General features: G+C 41.3%; 2 protein-coding genes across 2 annotated transcripts in view; both read left to right on the top strand.

Moving 5' to 3' along the window:
• The window catches only part of gabra2a (gamma-aminobutyric acid type A receptor subunit alpha2a), a gene marked incomplete at its 3' end in the record, with an annotated part of 57,088 nt that extends 44,025 nt beyond the window's left edge, over window positions 1–13,063 (top strand). Inside the window, exon 9 of the mRNA XM_084438914.1 lies at window positions 12,977–13,063. Coding sequence (XP_084295040.1) covers window positions 12,977–13,063 — 87 coding nt within the window. The remainder of the gene's footprint in view (window positions 1–12,976) is intronic.
• A 1,532-nt stretch (window positions 13,064–14,595) lies between these two features.
• On the top strand, window positions 14,596–26,608 carry gabrg1 (gamma-aminobutyric acid type A receptor subunit gamma1; the record flags this gene model as incomplete). Its single annotated transcript, XM_084438913.1, has 9 exons — window positions 14,596–14,687; window positions 19,786–19,946; window positions 20,907–20,974; window positions 21,286–21,506; window positions 21,804–21,886; window positions 22,445–22,582; window positions 22,678–22,830; window positions 23,264–23,463; window positions 26,333–26,608. 9 exons carry the CDS (start codon window positions 14,596–14,598, stop codon window positions 26,606–26,608), a joined length of 1,392 nt encoding a protein of 463 aa, XP_084295039.1.
• Window positions 26,609–27,313: the final 705 nt, after the last annotated feature.

The following is a 27,313-nucleotide window of genomic DNA, read 5'->3' as shown; positions in this document are numbered from 1 at the left end:
CCACCGTGCCACTACACTTGTAATGAGCATGTCGGCGTCACATATGATTTGGGTATTTATAGTGTGCACATTTTTGCGATTCACATAGACGTATTCATTCAATGATGGTGCTCTTATGTGGGTGCAGTCGCCATCGCCGTCACCTCTTTGGAGTTCTATCTCGGCCAGTAGGCCGAGTAGCGCCGGATTCATTTAGGCTCGCATTACGCACAGGAGGACTGTCATTTGCTTACCAAACAGCAAACAGGTCCACATGATCACATATTAATGACAATCTAATTGGTCAATTATTGCCGTTTGATGGAGTACCTGCATTAGGTGTGCGCATAGGTTAAGTTTGGGGAACAAATCCATATCGGACCATTAATGAGCCGGTTAGAGGACACGTCCAATCTTGCATTGCGATATATGTTGGTGCTGAATTGGGCTATTAGCCTACATGATTGTGCGTTCATGAACTGTCGCTCTTATTCTCTCCATCACACATTGTAATTCACCGACGCACCACCTGCGTCGCCAGTTCCCCCTGTGTTCAAAAAGGGTGTAGAAAACCGTGTAAATCGGTACGGCTACTTGAGAGGTGTCCTACAAAAGCGCGTAGAAAGGCGACTACATTTTCGCCCTTTCGGCTTGATAGATCGCGCTGTGGGGGGGGGAAATGGCGTACGCCTGAAATCGCGGAAAAAGACCGTGTACAAGAAGGTGTACCTCAATGATAAATGAGGCCCCAGAGCTTTAGGGAAAAAATGCAGCTTGGAGCTGAGGATGCTTCCTCCCATAGAGGCATGGCCACATGTGGTTCAAATATGCACATGCTGGGATTCAATCAGCAACATGGCACATTCTTCTACGGCCTTATTTGAATGACCACTTCATCCAGATGTTTAACTGATTGCAGATAAACAGTAAGCCATGCGTGTTTGATATGGCAGAGAGTCAGATGTTATGCTTGAAAGTATTTAAGGCACAGTCAGCAATATTTTCTGTTATTTCTGTAATTTAAATGTACCTCTTAATGAGAGGAATATGAGACAGAAACGTACATCTGAAAACCTGCAAACAGTAGACAAAGCTGGTACGTAACACAACATTTACATTATCATACTTATGTATTATAGGAGATAGTAGAGAAGTAGAAAAGTACAATACCACATCTGTCTCAAGAACAATAATGATGATGGAGGAATATTCTTTTCATTCTCATAATCTACTTACAAAACCTACATGTTTGTGGGTTCACAAAATAGAATGTATTTAGACATGCTACATGATACAGCTTACACTAGTAGTATACACACAGACACGCACACACACACACACATACACACACACACATCACACACAGGCACGCACACATGCTGGCCCTGTCAGAACAGTTTACATTTGTCCACAGGTATACACACTAGAAGCCCCATCGGCAGAGATGCAAACAGCACACTCACTCTCTTCCTGATCTTTGAAGGCTGGTCTCTGAGGGCCCATGGCCATGCAGCAGTCAGAGCTGTCAAGTGTCATCAGAGCTCTCTTCTCCACGGCTGCATTCCCATGTGCCTCTTTAACAAGTCAACCAGTGTCTGGCAGCACATGTTAAGGGAGCTTTTCTTCATCTCCATTGCTACACACGAAAAAGCATTCCCCCACTACCCCACCCACAGCCTTCTTCCTTGTGTGGCATTCATTATTATTACAAAGTTATTTATTACATACACACTCTCCTAATTAAATGCTTAGTAAAGCATTAATCACAGAACGACTACAATTGTGTTTGCATAGTCAACTTTTTGCATCACTATGTACCACTACAGTAAATTGCACAGATACGTCTCAAGTGACTAATATAGCCTTAAATCTCAAAAAATACATTGTAACAATAATATGTTGCAAAGGTTTCAGACAGGGGGATACATTCTAATAAAAAATCTTGTTCCTGTGCAAACGTAAAACATGGTGTTTGAGAGGACCTGTGGACAAATGTAAACTGTCAATTAAAGCTGCTACGCAGCGATGAGGCGGGGCCAGGCAATTTCCGACAAGTTTAGGAGCAATAAGCGAGAGAATAGGAAGACAACAAGAAAGTTGACATTCCAATGTTCATTTTGTACATTCGTATCGTATCGTAAAACATTTGTAAAACATTTTGTTGCATTGTAAGCTCGATTTTGATAATTCAACAATCTGGTCAATGAGTTTGTGAATTACAGTCTGAAGATCCAGTGTAGCAAGTTTGGTGTTAATTGATTGAAAAATGTGGGATGAGATTTGCTTTTCTTCATAATTGAACATTAACTTCAGCAGCTGTGTACTCAGTCAGTTGCCAATCATCGATTTAGTCATTGTAATCCTCAGCGGGGGTTGGGTAGGGTTGCCAACAGCGATGTCTCCAATTCGTGGAGCTTGCGTTGGATTGTGGGTAATGTAGTTTTCTCTCTATGAAGTGTTGGTTTCAGAGGACAGAATTAAACATATTTTTTTAAATTCAATTTTTGAGATAAGATTCTGAAAAAAATCACACTACATCTTGGATATGTGGCCAATGTGGTCACTTTTTATGAGGATGATCAGACATTGATTTGGCGAGAATTAATAGGAACTGTATACAGAACTGTTAACAGTAAAACTTGTTGATGTGCTGTGGGCTCAATTTTTCATATTTCAAAAATCTGTGAGGATCGTTTGGTAAGGACAGTCTGAAGATACAGTATATTTTTGTGTCAATTGAACAAAAAATGTGGGAGGATATAGGTTTGATAGGTTTTACAGTTTATGAAAAAATCAGAGTGATGGACTTCAAAATTCCTGCAAGGTCAGAGCATATGAAAGTTTTGTCTCACTTGGGACTACATTGACATGGCGGTTTTACAGTGATGGCACCTATGGCTGATTTGTTATGATTTTTTAAAGTTTTAAACTTCAGACTGTTGCTGTAGCGCCACCTTCAGCTATATTGACCTACAATGCAGGTTGAGGACTTTGGGTATAGTACTGGAGCTATGTGCAAAGTTTGGTGAGTTTTTGTCCATGGGAAGTCAGACTTCAGTGGAAGATGGAGAATAATAATAATAACTAGGGCTGCGAGCAGCATTGAGCGGGCCCTCGCACCCCACGCGCGTCGGGGTGCGGCGCCGTTAAAGGCTGTGCTATTTCGGTGTCCAGTTCTGAGAGAAACTTCCTGTCACCAGTAGGTGGCGCTCTAAGCGTGACTCAATACCGATGCATAGATGTGTTCAGGACGGTACCTTGATGAAGCGTGAGAAATGTTGAGTAAATCGGATAATGTATGTAGGAGTTATGATGACTTCCTGCTTGACCTGTAGGCGGCGCTATAAGTATGACTCAATACTGACCTACAGATGTGTTTCAGGACGCGACCTTCATCAACCCTGAGCAATTGGAGTAAATCGGATAATGTATGTAGGAGTTATTAGGACTTACTGTTTCACCAGTAGGTGGCGCTGTAGGTATGACACAATACTGACTTACATATGTGTTCAAGATGCGACCTTCATCAAGCATGAGCAATTTGGAGTAAATCGGATAACGTATGTAGGAGTTATGAGTACTTCCTGTTTCACCAGTAGGTGGCGCTGTAAGTGTGACTCAATAACGACGCATAGATGTATTCAGAATGCGACCTTCATGAATCGTCAGCAATTTGGTGCAAATCGGATAATGTATGTAGGAGTTATGAGGACTTCCTGTTTCACCAATAGGTGGCGCTATAAGTATGACGCAATACTGACACATAGATGTGTTCAGGACAGAACTGTCATGAAGCGTGAGATATATCGGACAAATTGGATAATGTTTGGAGGAGTTATGAGGACTTCGTGTTTTATGGCGAAATGTCAAACTTTGGCGGGGCACCACGGCAAGGGTGTTTGGTGAAAACTAAATTTTTGATCACAAAGGTCTTAAGATGAAACTGACCGAATATGAAGTTGATCGGATGAAATCTGAGGAGGAGTTCGTTAAAGTACGAGGCATGGAAATGGTAAAAACAAGGTGAAAATGGCCCATTAAGAGCAAAATGGCGGACTTCCTGTTGCATGTTGGGTATAGCTCCAAGAGACATTTTAGTGTGTCTCGATGAACTACATATGCCGTCCGAATTTCGTTCGCCTACATCAAACTGAAAGGTGGGGCTCGCCATTTTTAATTTTTCCAGGGGGCGCTCTTGAGACGTTTTGCCACGCCCATTTCCGGCACCGATGAAATATCTTATTTTCAACGGGACTGATGTATCTGCAAAGTTTCATCCGTTTTCATCGATGTTTAGGTCGCCAAAAAGGCATTTGTTTGGGGAGAAGAAGGAGAAGGTAGAAGAAGGAGAATAATAATCCTTCGAATTTCAATAGGGCCTCGCACCGCCAGTGCTCGGGCCCTAATAATAGTAATAATAATAATATAGGCAAATACAATAGGGTTCCGGCAGCTATGCTGCCTGGCCCCTAATGATGCACAGGAGGATACAGGCATGGAGATAAGAGCTTTGATGATACTTGACAGTTCTGCCTGCTGGCCATGTTGTATAAACAAGGTGGTAAACAAGGTGTTTTTATATGATGTGTGCAGGAATTTTTCATTATTATTTTGAGTAAAGTGATGGGACTTTGATCCCCTGTACCACAGAAGAGAAAATAGAGTGGGTGGTGTGTGTGTGTGTGTGTGTGTGTGTGTGTGTGTATAATTATGACCAATTACTACTATCTAGGGGTATAAATTCTGGCATGCCAAGGGCTGAACACATACAAAACCCCTTAAAGACAATGCTGAAAAAAATAAAACTTGAATAAATAAATGATTTAATATCTAACTTGAAATAATATCAATCTCAAATGAAAAGACATTAACCAAATTGTGTGTTGCCATTGACAAGTGACAACATCAGCTAAGCATAGGTAGGCCTACATAAAAGACCAGAAATGTTCTATATGGAAGACAGAAAGGTATTAAATCGGGGCACCTTAGTGGCTCATTGGGTTGGGGCACGTACCATGTAAAGGCTAGTCCTTGGCGCGGGCTTTAATCCAGCCCGGGCCCTTTGCTGCATGTCTTCTTATTTCTTTCTCCCGCCTTTTGTGTCCGTCCTTACACTGTCCTATCCCAAGAAAGCAGAAATGCCCTAAAAAATATATACTCAAAACAGAAAGGTATGACTGACTGACTCCTCCAGCATGCATGGAGGTCTCTGAGGCCCACGATGGCCACTTTATAGGACTAATGAACTTAACTTATGGACTGGATAGCACTTACTGTACTGTGACAGACTTCCTTCATTAACTGTTTTAATATACTGTGTGAGTAGCAATATTTTATTAGTTATTTGTATAATGTGTCCACTGTCCACCCTATTTGTCCCCTATTTATTATGTATTCTTATTCTGCATGTTTTATTAACCTTACTCTCTTAATCTGCTGTGAAACAGAAATGTCCCCACTGGGATAAATAAAGAGCTGTCTGTCTGTCTGTCTATCAAATCTTGAATATACAATAGGTCACATCCATACCTTTCCACACAGTAACCACATGCATACTGAACACAAGCCATCGGCACTTGAAAGTATGATTAATTTGGGACAAGTCTCCAGACTCAAGATGAGTAGCCTAACCTTGGCTTTAAAGAGGGAGAACAAGCACATGCTGTTTGTCTGTTTACAAACCTCTTCCCTTCTAAGCCACAGGAAGTATCTTACCAAAATCAGCATTTGTATATAAATTCATGTATGCATAGCCTGCAGTTCCCGAAGTATATACTTTGTTTGTTGGTCAAGGTTGCTGTGGAATGTACTGATTTAGATTAATGTTAAAGGCTTGTAGTAATTGTTTGTGACGCAAGCAAAGCTTTCTCTCTCCACCTCTCTCCTTCTACTTTCAGTTGCTTTCTCCTCTCATTCTTTCATTGTCATATAATTCTCAGATTCATATTCAGATTCAGAAAATGTTAGTCGTGACAGAAAATCAACAACAATCAACACAAGTTAGCACAACACAACTCAGACTAAGGAGATAATACAGTACATTCCTAAAACCAGTCATTAAAAATAAGCGTAATACTACTATGTGCAAAGTGGCAGAGTGCGTGTGTAAGAGTTCTTCCTCATTGTTTGTTTAAAATCTTTATGGCAGTGGGAATAAAGGAGTTCCAAGAAGTGGTTTTCTTGGCCAGGGGAACTTTATAGCGACGGCCTGATGGTAGTAGCTGGAATGACTTGTGCAGGGGGTGAGTGGGATCCTCTGTAATGAGGCTATCTTTCCTTCCAACTGCTTGAGTATGGAGTACCCTCTCTCCCCTTGTCACAAACCACATCCCTTGTTTTCTCCTCAATAATCAACTCATTGAAAGTCACATATTAGGTTCCCTCTTTGTAGACTAACATCAGTAGCTGCTCTACAATGAGGGATTAAATATCACATTGAAAATTATAACAAAGAAGGATTATAACTAAGAATTATAACTTATACTAATAAACATAAACACTTGATAACATGTGTCGTCATAACACTAGTTTGTCATGACTATTTTGCCTTTTGGCTCTGTTATAATAACAAAAGAATAAGAAATCCAACAAGGTTAATCCACTGTCTGTGTGTTTTGGGTCACTCGATGCATTACAAACATGAGTCACTGTTTTAAGTTTATTATGTCACAGAGAGCATACAATAGGTTGGAACACATTTAAGCAATTGACCACTCGAGGCAGTTGGCTACAGGGGATTTTACCACAGCTACGGGGCGTTGTTAGGCCCGACGCGACAGCGGAGGGCCTAAAACTCCCGTAGCTGTGGTAAAATCCCCTGTAACCCACTGCCTCGAGTGGTCAATTGCTTTTCTACAACGGTTACTACATATATATTCACAAAAAACACTCAGTAGTAACATTCAATAATTTATTTACTGATCATTCTTATCATTTTAGTATTTACAAAATCTTCCGCGATAGGCTATAGTTCTGAATTAAATGGTTGCCAGGCAACATAGGCTATCTCGCCTATTTGGGTTGGCCTTGTTCGCATAAACCATAAGGCATAATTCGGGTGGTTCACGTTTATTTGAATATTTCCAGCCATGGTGCAGTTATTAAAACAGCTCTCCAGAGCACTCGTTTTTGCTGATAGGGGAAGTGTTGGAGTCGGACTGATGAGTGCGTTTTTGTAATAGGATACGAAAAAAGCGAAGTTGCTGCGAGTGGTTGCTACGCAAAGCATAGCCTACCGCTTGATCTTATCAATGGTTTCGTCAATGAGATTGACGGCGCATTAACACTAATTGTTATGCGGTCGCAGCAGTGGGTTACAGAGTATTTTACCACTGCTGCTAGCCAATCAGAAACAAGTATCCAAACTCTCCATTGTAGAATACTGGTTAGGTCATGGGAGTTGCCTTTTAAATTCTGTAGAGCTTTTAAATACACAGCAACTGTGCTCATGTTTATGTTTTGCTCACCCACATTGCGGAGAGATTTTCACAGAGGATGACTGAAATTGGGCTGAGCTGGTTAGTATTTCCAAGGAAAGCTTAGACAACCAAAATGAGCATGCGTATGATTACACCCAATATGGTTTTCTCTCATCGGTCTCCTTTAAGTACAGAGGTTGCTATGGTAGGAGAGAGAGGTGGAAATGGTGGACAAAAAGCGAGAAGATGTGATATTCTCTTCATGGCAGGTGAACAAGTCAGGAGTGAACAAGGTGTTGATACAGTTGCCTAGCAACAGAATCCCGAACAAGGCTTTGACGTTAAAAGTCAACGAGAGCCTTTTGAGTAGGTATTGCGTGCCTGGATTTTCATGAAGATCATTCCATAAAATTAAATATGAGAAGCATCTATCCACAAAGCGAAACACAACCTTGGCTGCTTTTCAGTCATCTTAATGGAATCTTTTCTCTTTTAAAAAAAAAAAATTTTGAAAACTTTGAAAGCTTTGCTTCAATTTACTATGGTCTCCTCTCCAAGGTCACTCTTTGACAAAATATGTCATCTTTTGAGATACACAATTTTGTTCAGAGAAATTTCCTTAGATTGCAGGTGTCACAATTAACCCTTAAAAAAGCAGACCTTTTACAGTATCTCACCTGTTGAACAAGAACAGCTCCCACAGACCTAAATGCTAAAAACGAAGGCATACAAAAGCCTTGACACTATAGAAGTGTTCCCCATCGCCACCACTATGTCTTATTTCTAAATCTAAAAAAAAGTTCAGAGATGAAGGTTGTGTTCAAATGATCAGAAAAGGTGAGAAAGGAAGGTGACAAAATAATTGATATGGAATCTACACGCATGATGATAGGGGTCTGTGTGTGTGTGTGTGTGTGTGTGGGGGGGGGTGATACCTTATGTACTGTATACAGTATACATACCATATAAAGTATATTCACAGCATAGCTGGCACAAATATGGGGACATCAATACAGTGGCTTTGTGTGGAACAGGAGACAATGGTCTCAAATGCTTGTCAGCCAATTCAGAGCTCGTCAGAATACTAATGGTTGTCATCTCTGTAGTGACATCTCTGTTCTTGTTGTTATTTTTGCCTAAGAACTTCTGTAGTGCATCTGCATATTAATGTGACGACTGTCTCATTATCACCTTTCTCTTGTAGCGTTGCCTCTCATCAGGCTTGACTGTCATTTTCAGTTAAATTGAGGAAATGTAGTTCGCATCGTGAAGTAAATTGCATTTTAGACACTGGTGCATATCTTGGTTTAGGCTCATGATGAGGACATTTTTAAATGTTTATTGTGTTTGGTATCATGAGGGCCTTAGTTTTCATTCAAGCCCAGTTGTGAATCTTTCAGACAAATACAGTATAGAGGTCATTTGAACTCCTCAAACCGTCAATGACACGTTTTTCCACAATTTTCACCTAAACTATATACTTTATTTTAGTCCTGTGGCATCAACAGTAGGAACACCAGGGACACACAACACAAAAAGTGGAACATTCACATGACTCTAAGGATTCAGGAAATGTATAATATACAGTATAAACAGTACCCATACTATTTAATCGTGAGAGGTGATTGTGAGCCTTAAAGTCACACTGAAACTGAAAGTTTGATATCATCTAACTTCCGTAGTTTGACGTATTTCTGACGCAAACAAGCTATGAGGGTGGGACATGTGTTTAGAGGAATTTGATTGGAACAATGACAAGTGGACAGGTTTGAAGAACTTTAGACAGATTTGATAGAAGGATAGCGTTGATTGACGGGTGGATGTCGTGAGATTATTGGCCTCAAATCTAAGTACCTGTTGTCGTCATTGCACGTGACCTACCGTTTTCCAGGAAGTAAGAAATTATATACTTTGATATAAGATTACAACAAAAGTAGAATTTTGTAATTTTTTGGGCATACATCGTTGAATAGGTGAACACTGACCAATTATGTGAACCAAAATGGGACAGAATGCTTTTTTCATTTCAGTACGACTTTAAGGGGAGACACTACAGTTGAATAGGATTTTTTTTTCCTTTAAAGATATCCTCATGAATTTTTACCAGTTTAATCTTCACATCAAGAGAAATATTTTTTGTGTAACACTTTCTCTCAAAAAAAAGTTTAGGTATGCAAATTAGGCAATAACTCATTAAATAGGAGTAATGTTGCATATATTTCGGTACCTACTATCTAAACAATGGATAAAGTCAGGCTTAAAGTTTTACTTTTGTTTTGACAATATACTAAAAACTTAAATATTTACAGCTGGGTTTTAGAATACAAGCTTATTTTCAAGAGATATTGAAAAAATACTGCATACATCCATTAAAAATCTTTTTTTGCCTATTTTTAGACACAAAATGCAACCTAAAATGAAAAGACAACAATATATTCACAATTACAGCTGTAAATATTTGCAGAATACATGTGAGAGTCAGTATGTAAAGTTTAGTGAATGCACCTGCCCTGGAAGTTGAGATAGCTGATACCGAGTGATGTCAGGTACTGAAAAAACATAATTTTAAGAAAATGGACGATAAAGATAAGCATTATGCATTCATATGCTTGTTTCACAAGTACAACCATTTGAGAAATAGCCGTTTTTAATCAAGTCTCGCCATTTCTCTGTTAATGTAGTGATAGTATACATGTTACAGTAGAAGAATATCAAAAAATCTGAAAATTTAAGTTCGGAAGAAAAACACCATTTTGTCTCCCCTTAAATTAGAAGGGTATTATTACTAAGAAACTAACTAGACCAAAGCCAGTTACTGTAGGTTACAAACTGGTCTTTCATACATTTATTTAAATACACATTTATTTAAATATTTAAATACAGCTATAGGGAGACATTAGGAGGATCTTGACCGAGAAAGGGGTGGGGGTAGCCTGGTATGACCATCCCGATCTAGCGAGCTCACAGCTTCACTCCTCAATATCGGTCTGGCCTTCGCCCCATAGAGAGCGATTACGTGGGCGGGGGTACTTGCCTTGACAGACAAACACCTTCAGCCAATCAGCGTTCAGCAAACTTCTGCCAAATCCAGTCGGAAGAACGACACAAACGTCTTTTCCACCGAGAAACTCCACTAGTGCATACTCTTCCATCCATCCATCTTCATCCGCTTATCCGGGGTCGGGTCGCGGAGGCAGCAGCTCCAGCAGGGGGCCTCAGACATCCCTTTCCCTAGCAGCATCAACCAGCTCTGCCTGGGGAATATTTAGCCGTTCACAGGCCAGTGCCGAGATGTAGTCCCGCCACCTAGTCCTGGGTCTACCACACGGCCTCCTCCCAGCCGGACACGCCTGGAACACCTCCCTCGGGAGGCGCCCAGGAGGCATCCTCACTAGATGCCCGAACCACCTCAACTGGCTCCTTTCGACGCAAAGGAGCAGCGGCTCTACTCCGAGTCTCTCCCGGATGACTGAACTTCTCACCCGATCTCTCAGGGAGACCCCAGCCACCCTCCGGAGAAAACTCATTTCGGCCACTTGTATCCGTGATCTCGTTCTTTCGGTCATGACGTGCATACTCTTGTTCTTGTTTAAGTGTTGTGATTAAGTCTATTTCTGCAATACCTGCACTTATAGCTGTGTTTATTCTTCTAACGTTAACGTCACCACTCATTGCTTCAGGAGCCGCCATGTTTGTTTAGCGAGCAGCAGGGACACGAACCAATCAGGGGCTGCTTTCCACAGTGGGGCGGGACAGCAGTTAAAACGCAGTCCCTGATTGGCCCGGTATGGTCTGGATTTTGGCATAATCGCTCTGGAGGAGGCGAAGGCCAGACCGTTCTGCGTTAGTGAAACAGAATGTGAGCTCGCGAGAACGGGATGGTCGTACCAAGGTACTATAGGGGGGAGTACTTTCCGGGACCTTCGTGCAGTACAAGAGGGGGAGACACTAGGGAGGACAAAAGAAGACAGGGTTAGTAGCTGCACTGGGTCTTTGCAGCAGTCAGGGGGATTTCTACCGGATTCAGGGTGGCCTACTGGAAACAGAGGCATCCACAGGACCTGTTTAGACTATAAGAGGGAGAGAGACTAGGGAGGAGAGAGGAAGAAAGGGTTAGTAGCTGTACTGGACCGCTACAGCAATCACAGGGATTTCTACTGGACCCAGGATGGTCTGCAGGTGACAGAGGGGCATCCACAGGACCTGGTTAGAAAATAGGAGAGAGAGGCATAAGGGAGAGGGGAGGCAGAACACAGTTAGTAGCATGCAGACACAACACACAACACATTTTCGCCAGACCATGCCAGTCGCAGAGCAACAAACGTCTATATATATACATACACACACTGCATGCTGGAGGCAGGAGGAAGCTGTTCCTTTCATTGCCCTGTTAGGCTAGGAGTACCAGAGTTTTAAACTGGATGTGAGCTGCTACAGGGAGCCAGTGTAGACAACAGAGAATGGAAGTTGTGTGGGAGAACTTGGGTGGTTGAACACCAGCAACTGCAGCTTTCTGGACAAGTTCCAGAGGTTTCATGGCTGACGCCGGGGCCCCAGCAAGGAATCTGCAAGAGTATGTATTCGATGTGATATGTGCCGAGAATGACAGTTGGTCACGGTGGGGGCAGCCCTTCTCCTGGAGGAACAGTAGCTCTGTCTTGTTCTTGTTGAGCTTGACATGGTGTTTTGCCATCCACTCGAGATATCAGTCAAGCATGCAGTAATGTGTGCCTCCACTTGTGTGTTAGAGGGGGAAATAACAGGACCAGCTGGGTGTAATCGGAATAACAGAGCAGGAGAAGCCATGCGAACGAATGACAGAATCCAGAGATGTAGAGTAGAGGGACCCATGCCATCTCTCTGACCACTATTTCATGTCCTACTCCCTCTCCCTCCCCTCTTCCCCCGTAATTCTTCCTCCTACCCACATGGTTACTACCCGAAGCCACTTCCGCTCGCTCTCCCCTACTGACCTTTCCTCTGCTGTTACCACTGCCCTCCCTGCCCCTGAATCCTTCTCTCTCCTACCCTCTGATACTGCCATTGATCTTCTCCTCTCTACTCTTTCCTCTTTTCTGGACAATCTCTGTATCCTCACCTCCAGGCCTGCACGCCCAACTCCACCTTCCCCATGGCTGTCGGACTCAGTACGTACTGATAGACAGAGCCTGAGAACAGCTGAGCGTAAATGGAGAAAAGGCAGACTCCCAGAGGACCTCCCAGAGGAATCAGCTGAAAATGTTCTCCAACAATCAACAACATTATGGGTAAGTCATAAGGCTCTATGTCCAAAATTCTGAACTACCCCTTTAATGAGAAATGTTTGCCTGATAGGGACCTGACATCATAAATTGTATATGTATTGGATCAGAATCACCATTCAAATATCGTCAGGAGAAAGGCTTGACTGGCAGGCCTGGGTGGCATATTCACTGGAATGGATATAAACGTTTTTCATATTTTATCCACCTGACTGTTTCCTTGTGGTAGTAGGAGTACAATAGGAAATAATGTTCTGAATGGCATATTCCTGTGGGCAAGGTTTGTTTATAGAGGCATAATCATTACTTTTTTGCCAGGTGTCTGTGGGGGAGCACATCCAGGTCTTTGGTGATGGAGCTGATGAGCCCAAACTGGGGGTACAGGAGATCTATGTCGAGCAGTAGGGCTGTTGAAATGGATCGGATTGGTTTTAGGTTAGTCACTAATAACCTTATAATGAATCTCTTATAGTAGCAAAATTAGCCAAGTACCACACTGTGCCATGTTGTTATAATTGTAATATAATTAAATGCAGTATAACTATTGGGGGAAAAATAATTTTATAGAGATGTTTTTATTATAACTGAAAAATAATCTACTGTATAGGCCTATATCAGTCTTAAGTAAGCAGTGTGTCCCAGTCTCAATCTCCTATTATTCATCATGAAACAGAGAGAGATTTGATATAATCTATATCACTCTTGCAGTTGACCATGCGTGGGGTCAATGGTAACAGTCTGACTTTTCTTTCTTCTCATATAATGCAAAGACAACAAGGCTAGTGTGTGGGCTCTATGACAAAGTGCAACACATAAAAGACAAACTGTAAATTGTTATTGTCAAATTAAATAAAAATGGCCTAATTATGACATTTCTATCTCAAGATGGTTGGGATTAAATAAGAGAAAAGCGTAAAGTGTTACATTTGACTCCTAGACAGTTTGCCCAACCCACTCTGATCCTCACCACATGGTCTACCAGGGACCATGCAAGTGCAGGGGGTTTCCTCCTTAGTATTTTCCCTGTCCCACGTGCATTTACCATAGTACCCACTGGCTTAGACGAGGGAACGTTGACAGAAACATTAAAGTGCTATTTTTTTTATAATAGAATGTCATATCTATAGGCTATATATACATATATGGAACAAACCTCGAGAAAACTGCAGGTCTGCTGCAACTCTCAGTTCCTTTAAATCAGGACTGAAGACTTTTCTTTTTGCCGCTGCTTTTATTAAATCAAATAATTATTAATTCATACTGCACTGTAACTTTTATTTTATTTTTTCAGCATTTTGTTTTAAATGTCCTTTTTTGCATTTATGACCTTTTATGTGTTGCACTTTGTCTTGATGCTTTTAATGTCTCATGTAAAGCACTTTGAAATGCCTTGTTGCTGAAATGTGCTATACAAATAAACTTGCCTTGCCTTGCCTTGCCTTGTCATTTTGGTCACTACCAGAGCAGGTTCCCGGTGGGGATACATTGATTTATAAATTCCAGCGAACTGTTAGTTAAATGTTCGCATGATTATTTTGGAAAACGCAAGTTATCACTAATTATTATTAGTAATCACTATATTCATGTTTAAATAATTTTACACAAAAAATACTTCAACACTGCAGAACAGTTATGGCAGTGTCAGCGTTACAGATGCAAGATGAGACAAAAGCCACTGGCGCATTTGAAACGCTATTCCTCCAAGAGCAGAGGCAGTCACAGAAGGTCCATCCTATCCATGCGCGCGTCTGACACAACACCACATCTATGCAACACTCAAGTGCATCGATTAGTAGAATTTACCGTCTATTCGGAAACATGCTCTTTACAGTTAGCTTATCCATACTGAATTATTTAGTGTAGAGCGGTAAAAAGCAACGTTGTGTTTTTTTTTCCTTTTCAAGGTAGTCCGATATTTTGCGTGTATCTTTGTGAGCATGAAACGGGAGATTTTCACCAAGGCTCTGCTGCAACATGCCAAAGGCAAAGCGATGAATTCGTGGCTGTTGCTTGCTATCATTGGACTCTGGTGAGTTTGCTGTGATCCGACGTCTTGACCGATGAACTGTCCATGTTTCTGAATTAGGGCAGTGAACAAGGCATCTTTAGAATGAAATATAGGATAGTTAGCGGTGGCGGGTGAAGCTGTTTGCAGGTGTGCTTCATTTTGCCGCTATGAATGAACAACCATTTGTCGCTGAATAATATTCGTGCGTCATCCCAAACACAAAGAATACAATTCGTAGTGTTCTCTTGGCTACTTAAATATTACGGATCGCCCCAGTAGGCCTACATTTTAGTAGACCTATGAATTCCCATCGTGGATATTGCCAATATGTGTAGACAACATATCGTCCTGGTTCAGAGCAATGTCCTTAAAGTCATAGGGACAACCTTGAACAAATCATACCCTCAAGAGGAATACATAAATATTTTCGAGTCTTGCTCTTTACAGCTGGCTACTTCAAAAATAAATATCTTATCATTGAATTAGAATATACAAATTAGCATGTGTATGATTTTTCTCTAGGCTGGTTTCTCACATTGCTGAAGAGGGTCTCCATGGTAATACCAAATTATCACTCCAAGAGCAAAGGACATGGTTTATGGCTTTTCTCCTTAAATTGAAAAGCCTTATACCACAAATTGTGTCTCTCTGGGACAAAATCTATCGGCTATTTCGTCTAGGGTGCAAGATTAAGTAAGCAGTGGTCTACATTCAAGGTAACAATGGAGTTTGACAAATAACATTGTCCTTGTTATCAAGGGATTGAGCCAATATGGTGCCATAGTAGCAGTAGGCCTAGTCATTTTTCATTGATCAATTTGCATTTCTTTGTATTTGTAGATTTCTTTGTATTTGTAGGCCTATTTGTAGATCTTCATACAGGGGGAGCCTTACTACTACTGCAAAATTGCATAATAAGTGCATAATTAACTGCTAATAAATGCATAATAAGTTCATAATAGCAATCTATAAACAGTTAACAAGCTTCTTATAAGTGCTTATAAATGTCTTATAATATAACAATAAATGTGTTTATTATGCTATTAAACACTTGTATAGTCTTATTTACGCATTATGTCTTATAAGCATGTTTTAGGGATTTATAAGGTCCTTATTACCTATTAACTAACGTTTATAATCTATCAATATGCATGTTTATTATGCTATTATTAAACATGAATATAGTCTTATTAACACATAATAATGTCTTATAAGCCCCTTATAAGGACTTATAAGGTCCTTATTACCTATTAATTAATGCTTATTACGGATGGTTACTATAAAGCGCTTCCGATTTTTTTGTCACACGTGCGCTAGGCAGAGAGCTAGGCTTGCAGCCAGGCTGCAGTTATGCTAGCTAAAAGTCTCATGCTACGGATGAAAATTAGCTTCTCTAGCTATCATCTGGTGCAATAAATGTATTGTGCATTCATACATTCAAACATAAGGTAGACTAAATATCCTTCGGTTGTATTCAGTTACAGTACTGGTGTTGCTGCTGTGTCTGTCTTATCTTCTATCACATTCGCTAACCTGTCGCTCTTTGAATTGTTTGTGTAAGTCGGCATGTCTGTCTGCAAGATGCTTTGCCAGGTTGGTCGTATTGGCTCCCTTGGTTTGTATAGATTTGTAACGTTTGTACAGATGGGCTTTGTAATGTCCGTGGGCTTGCATCACTCACTGTCGGCTCTGTAAGCAAAATAATGCCAGATTTCGTTGCGCACAACAGCTTTATCGACAAGCTGTGGACAGTTGACATTTGTACTTGTAGCCATCTCAGGTTAGCTACCGTCCTCTCGAAGATGCTGCGTGCATATGAGGGAGAAAAAAACTGTTGCGCTGCTCGCTGCAGAGTGACAGAGCGAGGAGAGAGAGAGAGAGTGCGCGCACACCCACACACACATACTGCCCCGCTTGGGAGAGAGAAGCAGAGGGCTATTAGCCTACAAACAAACACGGCTTCACTGTCGCATGAACGCAACTCAATATATACGGCTCTTATTCAAACACTGTCTTTCTTAAAGTATCGATACTTTAAAGTTGGGTATTGTACCGTTTTTGACGACAGAGCCTAACCAGCACTGTTATCCATCTCTATACTAATAAAAGACTTACAACTAAGAGGTACAACATAGTAGCTGGCGGTTATGTTATGTTTGTATACAGCTTTAGATTTTGAACCAGAATTTACCTGACCTGTCCGGGGCGTCGTGTTGAGTTGAGCAACCCGACAAACGCTATCTATGGTGCTGGCTTCCAGCCATGCACAAAAAATGTTGATTGAGAGCCTGCATGCTTGGTAGAGGGAGGCAGAGAAACCTACTCCAGTGAGAAAGTCCCAGCTGTCCAGCAGCTAACGTAAGCTAAGTTAACCTAAGCAGATCTATCCAATTCAGCAGCATGGCTTTGCATTCGCAGCATGGCTCTGTAACAGCAGTTGAAAAACACAATATTGCCTCATCATCATCCTCAGCTAGCTAACTTGTGTTACCTCCACATGCTTCTTTAAATTTGATTTTGAAGATGATAATGCTTTTGCTGCTGGCAAACAACTTGCACCTCACACTGAACGTTATTTCCATGTTAAGCTTAAAAAATTAAATGCTTGCAAAATGTCCAGCTGGTACCTTCTTGTTTGAAGGCATGCTTGCTAATGCTGTCCATTGCTGTCACGCTCATCTGATGTTCTTGCTGGTTAGGCTGTTTTTTCCCCAGATTATTAACATTTTCCGACTTGAAAATTGTGGGGGGGGTTTCAGGGGGGAGTCTGATATTTTCTCATAAAACATATGTAAAATGTCATCATGCAAGTAATCACCATATTGTCGCTGTCGGGTGAAAACCACTTAAGATATATTTTTTTCAATTATCAGCTGAAAGCTGGGGACTACCTTTTACAACCTCTGAACAGCTCCCAGCCCTGGGACAAATTAAATGTATTCTAAACAGTTCATCATACAGTATGTGATTTTATGTGCAAAAACATAGAAATTGGAATGTTCTTATCAACATTCTGAAAACCTGCTATTTTGGAGATAAGTGGTATTCATCTGACATCAAAGATATGTATCAGATGTATACATATGTCTTTTTTTCTGTAACTTTAATTGATTGCAGTTATTAGGGCCCGAGCACACTGGCGGTGCGAGGCCCTATTGTATTTCGAAGGATTATTCTCCTTCTTCTCCTTCTCCTTCTTCTTCCAAAACAAATGCCTTTTTGGCGGCCTAAACATCGATGAAAACGGATGAAACTTTGCAGATACGTCAGTCCCGGTGAAAAATTTGATAATTCATGGGTGACGGAAATGGGCGTGGCAAAACGGCTCAAGAGCGCCCCCTGGAAAATTTAAAATGGCGAGCCCCACCTTCCAGTTTGATGTAGGCGAACGAAATTCGGTGGGCATATGTAGTTCATCGAGACACACTAAAATGTCTCTTAGAGCTATACCCAACATGCAACAGGAAGTCCGCAATTTTGCTCTTAATGTGCCATTTTCCCCTTGTTTTTACCATTTCCATGCCTCGTACTTTAACGAACTCCTCCTACAGATTTCATCCGATCAACTTCCTATTCGGTCAGCTTCATCTTAAGACCTTTGTGATCAAAAGTTATCAAAAAAATTGAGTTTTCACCAAACACCCTTGCCGTGGCGCCCCGCCAAAGTTTGACATTTCGCCATAAAACACGAAGTCCTCATAACTCCTCCATACATTATCCAATTTGTCCGATATATCTCACGCTTCATGACGGTTCTGTCCTGAACACATCTATGTGTCAGTATTGCGTCATACTTATAGCGCCACCTATTGGTGAAACAGGAAGTCCTCATATCTCCTCCATACATAATCCAATTTGTCCCATATATCTCACGCTTCATGACGGTTCTGTCCTGAACACATCTATGTGTCAGTATTGCATCATACTTATAGTGCCACCTATTGGTGAAACAGGAAGTCCTCATAACTCCTACATACATTATCCAATTTGTCCGATATATCTCACGCTTCATGACGGTTCTGTCCTGAACACATCTATGTGTCAGTATTGCGTCATACTTATAGCGCCACCTATTGGTGAAACAGGAAGTCCTCATAACTCCTACATACATTAGCCAATTCGTCCGATATATCTCACGCTTCATGACGGTTCTGTCCTGAACACATCTATGTGTCAGTATTACATCATACTTATAGCGCCACCTATTGGTGAAACAGGAAGTCCCCATAACTCCTCCATACATTATCGGATTTGTCCGATATATCTCACGCTTCATGACGGTTCTGTCCTGAACACATCTATGTGTCAGTATTGCGTCATACTTATAGCGCCACCTATTGGTGAAACAGGAAGTCCTCATAACTCCTACATACATTATCCAATTCGTCCGATATATCTCACGCTTCATGACGGTTCTGTCCTGAACACATCTATGTTTCAGTATTGCGTCATACTTATAGCGCCACCTATTGGTGAAACAGGAAGTCCTCATAACTCCTGCATACATCATACGATTTGCACCAAATTGCTGACGCTTCATGAAGGTCACCTTCTGAACACATCTATGCGTCGGTATTGAGTTACACTTACAGCGCCACCTACTGGTGAAACAGGAAGTACTCATAACTCCTACATACATTATCCGATTTACTCCAAATTGCTCATGCTTGATGAAGGTCGCATCTTGAACACATCTGTAGGTCAGTATTGCGTCATACCTACAGCGCCACCTACTGCTTACAGGAAGTCCTCATAACTCCTACATACTTTGTCCGATTTACACAACATTTCTCACGCTTCATCAAGGTACTGTCCTGAACACATCTATGCGTCGGTATTGAGTCACGCTTAGAGCGCCACCTACTGGTGACAGGAAGTTTCTGTCAGTACTGGACACCGAAATAGCACACCCTTTAACGGCGCCACACCCCGACGCGCGTGGGGTGCGAGGGCCCGCTCACTGCTGCTCGCAGCACTAGTGTTTTTTTGTAATTTGATTAGGCCTACGTAACGTTGTGACGTAATCCAACACCCCTGCAGACACACACACACACACACACACACACAAACACACACACACACCCTTCCCTCATTTTCACCTTCTTTCCTCTCTTCACAGTGCTGCATTTGGTCCCAGTAAACACGAGGATGAGGACTATGAAGACGTCCCCATAAATAAGACCTGGGTTTTATCGCCCAAGGTCTATGAAAGCGATGTCACTTTGATCCTAAATAAATTACTGCAGGGCTACGACAACAAACTCCGACCCGACATTGGAGGCAAGTCTGACAGCAGTCAATATTTTGAGCAATACTCCATTTTAGTTGTCCATTTAGTTGTAATTGAGCAATTCATAGTTCATCATTTCATTAGTGGTTTATTCAGCAGTACATAGTATCTAGTATGCATTTGTAGAGATTTAGGGTGCCAGATGGCCATCTCTGTTAATGTCTAAGTAGCCTACTGCAACAATGCCAAATGAGATAACGTTACTACTAATTGATTAATTGACATTTTATTTTTTATATATAATTTGTAGCACTTGTGCTGCAACACATTATTTATTACAATGTAACAATTTCCCTTCAACCTCCCCTCAGTTGCAGCCTTTGGGGGCGATCACACCTGGGAAAGACGCTAGAAACGAGACGCTAGTAAAACCATTGATTTCCTATGATACGGCGCGTCTGACTGGCGTTCTGGCGTCTTTTTCGACGGGCGTCTTTCAAGCGTCTTTTCTTGCAGGCACGCCAGTTTTGATGCGCGTTTGTAGACGCTGAATTTAAAAAAAAGACACGAGAAGCGCCATTTAGTTTTTTCAAAAAATGTGGTATTCAAAATAAAATCTTTTTTTCTAGGTGGTTATATTTCTGCCAGTCTACGCATGGATGTATAAACTTGGGATTATTAAAAAATTAACATTTTTTGACGGGGCACTCAGCGTTGTACTGAATGACATGGGACACCTTTACGTCATTGACCCTTATACCATCATTTTTAAAGTCAAATTATCCTTGAATCCTTTACTTTTTGGGGACCTATTTTCTCTATGGAAGTAAGGCAACGGAGTGATATTTCATGTTAGCTAGGAATGTACACACTGGCACTACATTAGGTAGGTAATGTGAAGAGAAAGAGAAAATAGGTCCCTGCAAAGCAAAGGATTCAATGATCATTTGACACTGCAAGATGGGTAGACTCATTGGCTTATTTACACGGTTTTGCATTGTGTGTTCCAGTGAGGCCAACAGTGATCGAGACAGCTGTGTATGTCAACAGCATTGGACCAGTTGACCCCATTAACATGGTGAGTGTGTCGTTTGTGGTTCTGAGGATCGTACCCTAAGTTTAAAGAATAATATACGATCAAATGAAAAAAGGCAAGTATAGCACAAGGCTTTTGGTTATTTAGAGGAAAACATTACATTTATAGATTCACTACTTACACTAGCCCTAACTCTTAAGTCAACTATGATTGGAATGTGTGTGTGTTGTTTTCATTAGATTTTTCCATTCATTCGTCAATCCAACCTGTGCAATACCAACGACCTGTGCAATACTAGCATTTGTCTGAATAAAGATGATTGACTGGATTCATCTATCTCAATCTTGTTGCAGGAGTACACCATAGACATTTTTTTTGCCCAGACATGGTATGACAGCCGACTCAAGTTTAACAGCTCCATGAAACTTCTGATGCTCAACAGCAACATGGTAGGAAAGATATGGATTCCCGACACTTTCTTCCGTAACTCCAGGAAGTCAGATGCCCACTGGATCACAACACCGAACCGCCTGCTTCGACTGTGGAGCAATGGGAGAGTAATGTACACCCTGAGGTATATGAGAGAGAGGTGGCCATCTTGTTACTGTGAAATCTTTGTTGTTTGTGCAGCTCTAGTTTGTGCATCTGTTCTCTTTGTCTTGTAGCCTTCTTTTAGGCCCCCACTATTTGTCAAAGCATGACTTTGAAGTCACTGTTATTTTCTCCTACATTTGTGTCGAAAAAAGAAAGAGCAAAACATCAAATATTTGTATTTAGTGTATTTAAGCAGTTTCTAAGGGGAAAACACATAACAAAAGCAATGTAATGCACAATTGAGACTTACTTTCTGTCACAATTCTGTTTTTATCAGGTTGACTATTAATGCGGAGTGCTACCTTAAGCTGCATAACTTTCCAATGGATGAGCACTCGTGTCCGCTGGAGTTTTCGAGCTGTAGGTGTTCAAACGCTCTCTCCCTCCCTCTGTTTCAATCTGTCATTTCGACCTCAGCTTCAGTAACCAGCCCAGAGAGAGAGAGAGGGGTGTCCCGACGGGCTAGAATTAGGAGCCAAAGCCTCGTCCCTCCTAAACCCCAAAGGCCCCCATCTGCTTGAGGCTGTTTCTCCAGCCCATGCAATCTATCATCTGCTCCGCCAGCGGAGAAGCAAGGTCACATAGTCCCATTGTCAGACAGGACTAATGACTTAAGCACCATCCTTCCTGTCCTGATTCATGCTGTCTATGTCATTCTCCATCCGTCTCCTGCATCATGCTTCAGCTTCTCATGTCTCGTCATGATCTCAACCCTTTCCACGCACCCTGTTGAGGAACAGTGTCAAGCATCATGAGTAGAAGGGAAATATGCTCCATCTTGAATGCTCCCCTTTGCCTGGCCATATAGTTTGCCTGGCTGGATTGTGACTTTTACACCAACTTGATAGGCAAAGTCTCTAATGATTGTGCATGTATTGTGTATGTGTGTGTGTCATTGTGTGGGTCGAACCTTTCTAGATGGCTATCCGAGGAATGAGATTCAGTACCGTTGGCAAAGACGCTCTGTGGAGGTGGCAGACCAGAGGTACTGGAGACTCTACCAGTTTGCCTTTGTAGGTCTGCGTAACACATCCGATGTGGCGAACACTCAGTCAGGTAAGGAGCATTTGAGACTCATATGAAACTAATGCATAACTATATGTCTGTCTTGCTGATTTGAATAACCACTCAACGATCCCTTGAATATCCAGGAGAATATGTCATCATGACAATCTTTTTCGACCTGAGTCGGAGAATGGGCTACTTTACCATTCAGACGTACATCCCTTGCAGCATGATTGTGGTGCTGTCCTGGGTTTCCTTCTGGATCAACAAAGATGCGGTCCCTGCCAGAACTTCATTGGGTATGAACTTGTCTCTTTCTCTCTCTAGATGACAGATTGAAGTCACATGTAACCTAGTCTTGCATAGTCAGACCTTTCTCCACACTTTGTTTTGCGCTGTGCCAGGGCTGCACCGCCTTATCATTCTGAGATAGTGGGGTGGGTGCTTATATCTTTAAACCAATCACAATTATCTTGGGCGGCACTAAGCTTGTTGTTTTTTCAAACGGTGTCCTTTCAAAATAGTGTTGTCAGATTGAATCTGATTGGCACTGTTCAATTCTAGTGAGAGGCTTATCTCAAAAAAATACATCCATTGAGCAAGACTATATAACCTCATAAAACAGACTAGTTCAATAGTCACTTATTAACATCACTACACAACTAGTATTGATAGATGCATGTGTGCTCCAATCATAGAACAGGAAAAGTGACCAGATGACTTCCTGTGTAGGCATCACCACAGTGCTCACCATGACGACCCTCAGCACCATCTCCAGGAAGTCCTTACCTAAGGTGTCCTATGTTACTGCTATGGACCTGTTTGTGTCTGTTTGCTTCATCTTCACCTTTGCCGCTCTCATGGAGTATGGGACTCTGCACTACTTCACCAGCAACCGGCAAACCAAGAAGGACAAGGCTAACAATACACAGGTAAAATAATGCGTAGATAAGCCCTACACACTTGTGTATGTTGTGTAATGTTATGTACTGTAGTTACAGGGTTAAAATATCAATTATATATTGTATGTATTTTATGAAACAAATCTGCACATGACTTTGTCTGAAAGGTAGCTAAAGTTAGTAAGAAGTGGAATATGGCTTATATATTTTTTTCTCCCTTTTTTTTGGGGGGGGGGGGGCAAGCAGCGAAGCTGCGTAGGCCCCCATTGTGTTTGTACCTTTTCTTATTATTATTCAGCAACTTCTTCTTCTGCCATGGGAGTCTATGGCAGCCCATAGAACCGTATGGTAAAAAGTTGTGCATTATGGCACACTCATTCATGACAGTCGCCCGAGTCTTGTCATCTCATAACATGTCGTTGGAGGTGTTCACACTGGCACACTGGAGGTGCGCACCCTACAACATAATTTTCCGCCATATTGGATTTTCCGCCATTTGGATTAAAATGTATCTCCTCCTAGAGATTTTCACCAATCTGCACAAAACTCAGTTGGCATCATCGCTAGACCAATGTCTACAAAAGGCTTACAGGGATTTTAGATTTTCCAAAGCGTTCGCCCATCACAGCTAATTGACATCGGTGACGAAGCTGCAAAACAGGAAGTGGTGTCGTATCTGAGCAACATTTTGAGGTATCAAAACCTGATTTGGCAGACTCATTGTGCACAGTCCCGGGACCCCTGTCACAAGTGTCGTGTCGACAGCTTGAACACTCTAGCGTCACCAATGTGTCACAGTTGGAGGTGTGTTCATACTGAGCAATGTACCCGTTTTTCAAAATTCAAGTCCCGTTGCATTCCTTGGCTCAAGCCAAGTTCAATCACGTCATCTTCAGCCATATTGGATTTTCCACTATGTTGGATTTTGTAAAAAATAAAATAAAAAAGGCATTACAGCAGCATTAAAGAGCCAGAACAGAAGGTATAGAATAAAAACACGAATCAAGAGCTCATAAATATTGGTCCTAAAATATGGAGAAATGTGTCCTACCATCTTTTAATGTAATCCTTTGTTTTACAAAAGAGATCGTTTCCTTTTAAAATTCAATTTTAAAATGAAAACGTACAGTATTAACTGATTAACTGTATTTGTGTAAACATAGCCTTAGTCTTGAGACATGCTATATTAAATACAAAAGCACATTTCTTGGTGATGATAAAACATTGCATTTAAATGCTGCTATTGCAGTGGCGATTTTAGCATGGCATTTCTGGAGGGGCAGTTTTATATTATGTCGCCATCACAAGAACTAAAGGTAGCCAATTAGTCTACGGTAGGTACATCAGAGCAGAGGCTACAACACACACAGTTAACGACACATTAACACACGCAGAGTAGGCTAATTAGAACCATAAGAGAGCGCATGCCCGGTCCAGGGTTCTGAAAGCAACAAGTGACAAGTGTGCACCCATCAGACCTGGGCACTACGCATAACCTATTAGTACTCCACTTATATCACAGCCAAATAGTCTACTACAGTGAAGGCGCACTGTCCACATTAGTCCCCCTCACACATCGTCTCAAAAATGCACCGAAAAATGCCTGGGTTCAGTGAGTTCGCTGACTCGTCGTGACCACGCAAACCTATTTCGTACTTCCCACAGAGTTGAATACAAGTGATCAGCCTCCCCAGAACATACCGATTCTCCTCGGTCTGTTTGTTGTGCTCCGCAATGGAACGGCGAAACGCATCAGAGCTGTGCCTGGACGTTGAGCTGCCCCAGTAAACCCAGCTTCATGGCACAGTTCAGATGGGACGCAGAGCTTTCATGCTTCGCTGTTCTTTCTGACAGATGTTTAATGTCTTTGAATCCAGACGATGCCCAAACAGAGTCTCCACCAAAAAGAATACAAGGGAAACAGAACAGCGCACTTTTCGAGGTGCTAGCAGTTAGCCACTTCTTTTTCTCAAACCATTCCTGTTTGAAGGTACGGGTTACCTTATCTCCAGCCTGAAGCAGCACCAATTCTTCTGGTCGTGTGGCCCTAAACGTTTTATTTCCAGTTTCTCTTCAAGTTTCAATGTACTAAACCGCACATTCAACAAATAATCTACACTATTCATTGTTGCACCTGAAAACACTTAATTTCTACAAAACTTTAGCTAGCAGCATTGGCTAACGTAGATCGACATCGACAATGACCCAGTAGTTCAACTTTGATCAACGTTGTTTTATTATTCCCTGGCTAAACCTGTTGCCAGGTAGATTTCGTAGGGGAAGAGACTTTTCTGCCCCTCCACCCAATTAAATCTGCGTGATATTTTTTCACATTACTCCCGACCACGCTCACATTGTCGCTATAGCAACAGTAGGGGAGAACGCTTCGGTGCCCCTCTGCCGAGTCAGAGCAGTCTGTGACACGCTCATACAAAGGGAATTACTGCAAAACAGCACTATACATAGTGTCAGTCAGGTTTATTATATTTATACATGCGTTTTTCATTTTAACCACTGAATCACTATTTTGTATTAATTATAAATTGGATTTTTCCGAAACACAGTTGTAGGCTAAGATGCATCTTGCACAACAGCGCCACCTGGTGGGGCACTGCCCCACCTGCCCCTAATGTAAAATCGCCACTGTGCTATTGTTTGTGTGGCAACACAGCACAGAAGTGACTTGGAAACTTAAGAAGAATTGTATCATTTATTTGGGCAACCCAATATACTATACAGAGCTATTGTGCTATTTATTTACATTTACAGAACAATTATAGACAGAATAATGTCAGGATAATAGCCACTATTACTACATTGTCCACCCTTGCATACTTTAAACTATATGCAAGTGTAGATATCTTTGAAATTGAGCCAACCAGTGATTTCTCCCCAACAGAAATCCAGCATGGTGAACATTCGGCCAGGGACTTCACTACTCCAGATGAACAACATTGCCCCCTATCATGAAGATGATGATTATGCATATGAATGTCTGGATGGGAAAGACTGCACAAGTTTCTTCTGCTGTTTTGATGATTGTCGTTCAGGTGCCTGGCGTGAAAACAGGATGCACGTCCGGGTATCAAAAATTGACTCCTACTCGCGAATATTTTTCCCCACTGCCTTTGGCATTTTCAATTTGGTCTACTGGATAGGTTATCTGTACTTATAATAAAGAGGAGGTATTGCCATTAATGTTCTTTTTCAGTCTATATTCCCTTGCTATTCTTGGCAATGCTTATCTCTAGTATTTGGACAGCTCTAAAATGTGTAACAAAAATTGTTTTCAAGAGAGGTTTGGTGACTTTAATTCTACTAATACATCTATATCTAAATTAACATAACGTGTGAAGATTCCTAAAAATATATATAAATTACCCCCTCAAAAACTTACATTTTACAAAATCGTACATTATTAAAGCCTACTGAATTATTTTCAGTTGTGCCAAGACATTTCCATAGTAATTGGAAGTAGTCCGTGATTTAAATCCTATTGTGATCCTACTGTGACTGCAATGGCATGTTTTGGTAATATTTTACCCACCCTAGTAATTTATTTAAGTCAGAAAATATAAGTCAACAAAGTAGGAAATGAATAGCATTTAAGAATACTTCCACTGATATTACCAACTATTAGATATTTTCAATGATTCTGGATGTGATTACAATTTAATGGCAGCTGTTAATTCTCATAGAGCCAGCAATAATCTCAGAAGGACAGACATTTACTTTTTACGATCTTACCTTGCAATCAAGACATATTGTAATGCTATTGATACTTAAGTGAAGTTATGAGCGCTGTTGCTTTTGCCATTGCCAGCTGTAACCTCAGATCTACAAAACTAAGGTAGTAAGAACTGGCTTAGTCATGCAATTC

This window comes from Borostomias antarcticus, assembly GCF_949987555.1.
Source record: "Borostomias antarcticus genome assembly, chromosome: 5".
Taxonomy (NCBI): domain Eukaryota; kingdom Metazoa; phylum Chordata; class Actinopteri; order Stomiiformes; family Stomiidae; genus Borostomias; species Borostomias antarcticus.
Note: the sequence above shows the minus strand (reverse complement) of the source record. Positions and strands in the feature narration are given on the sequence as shown.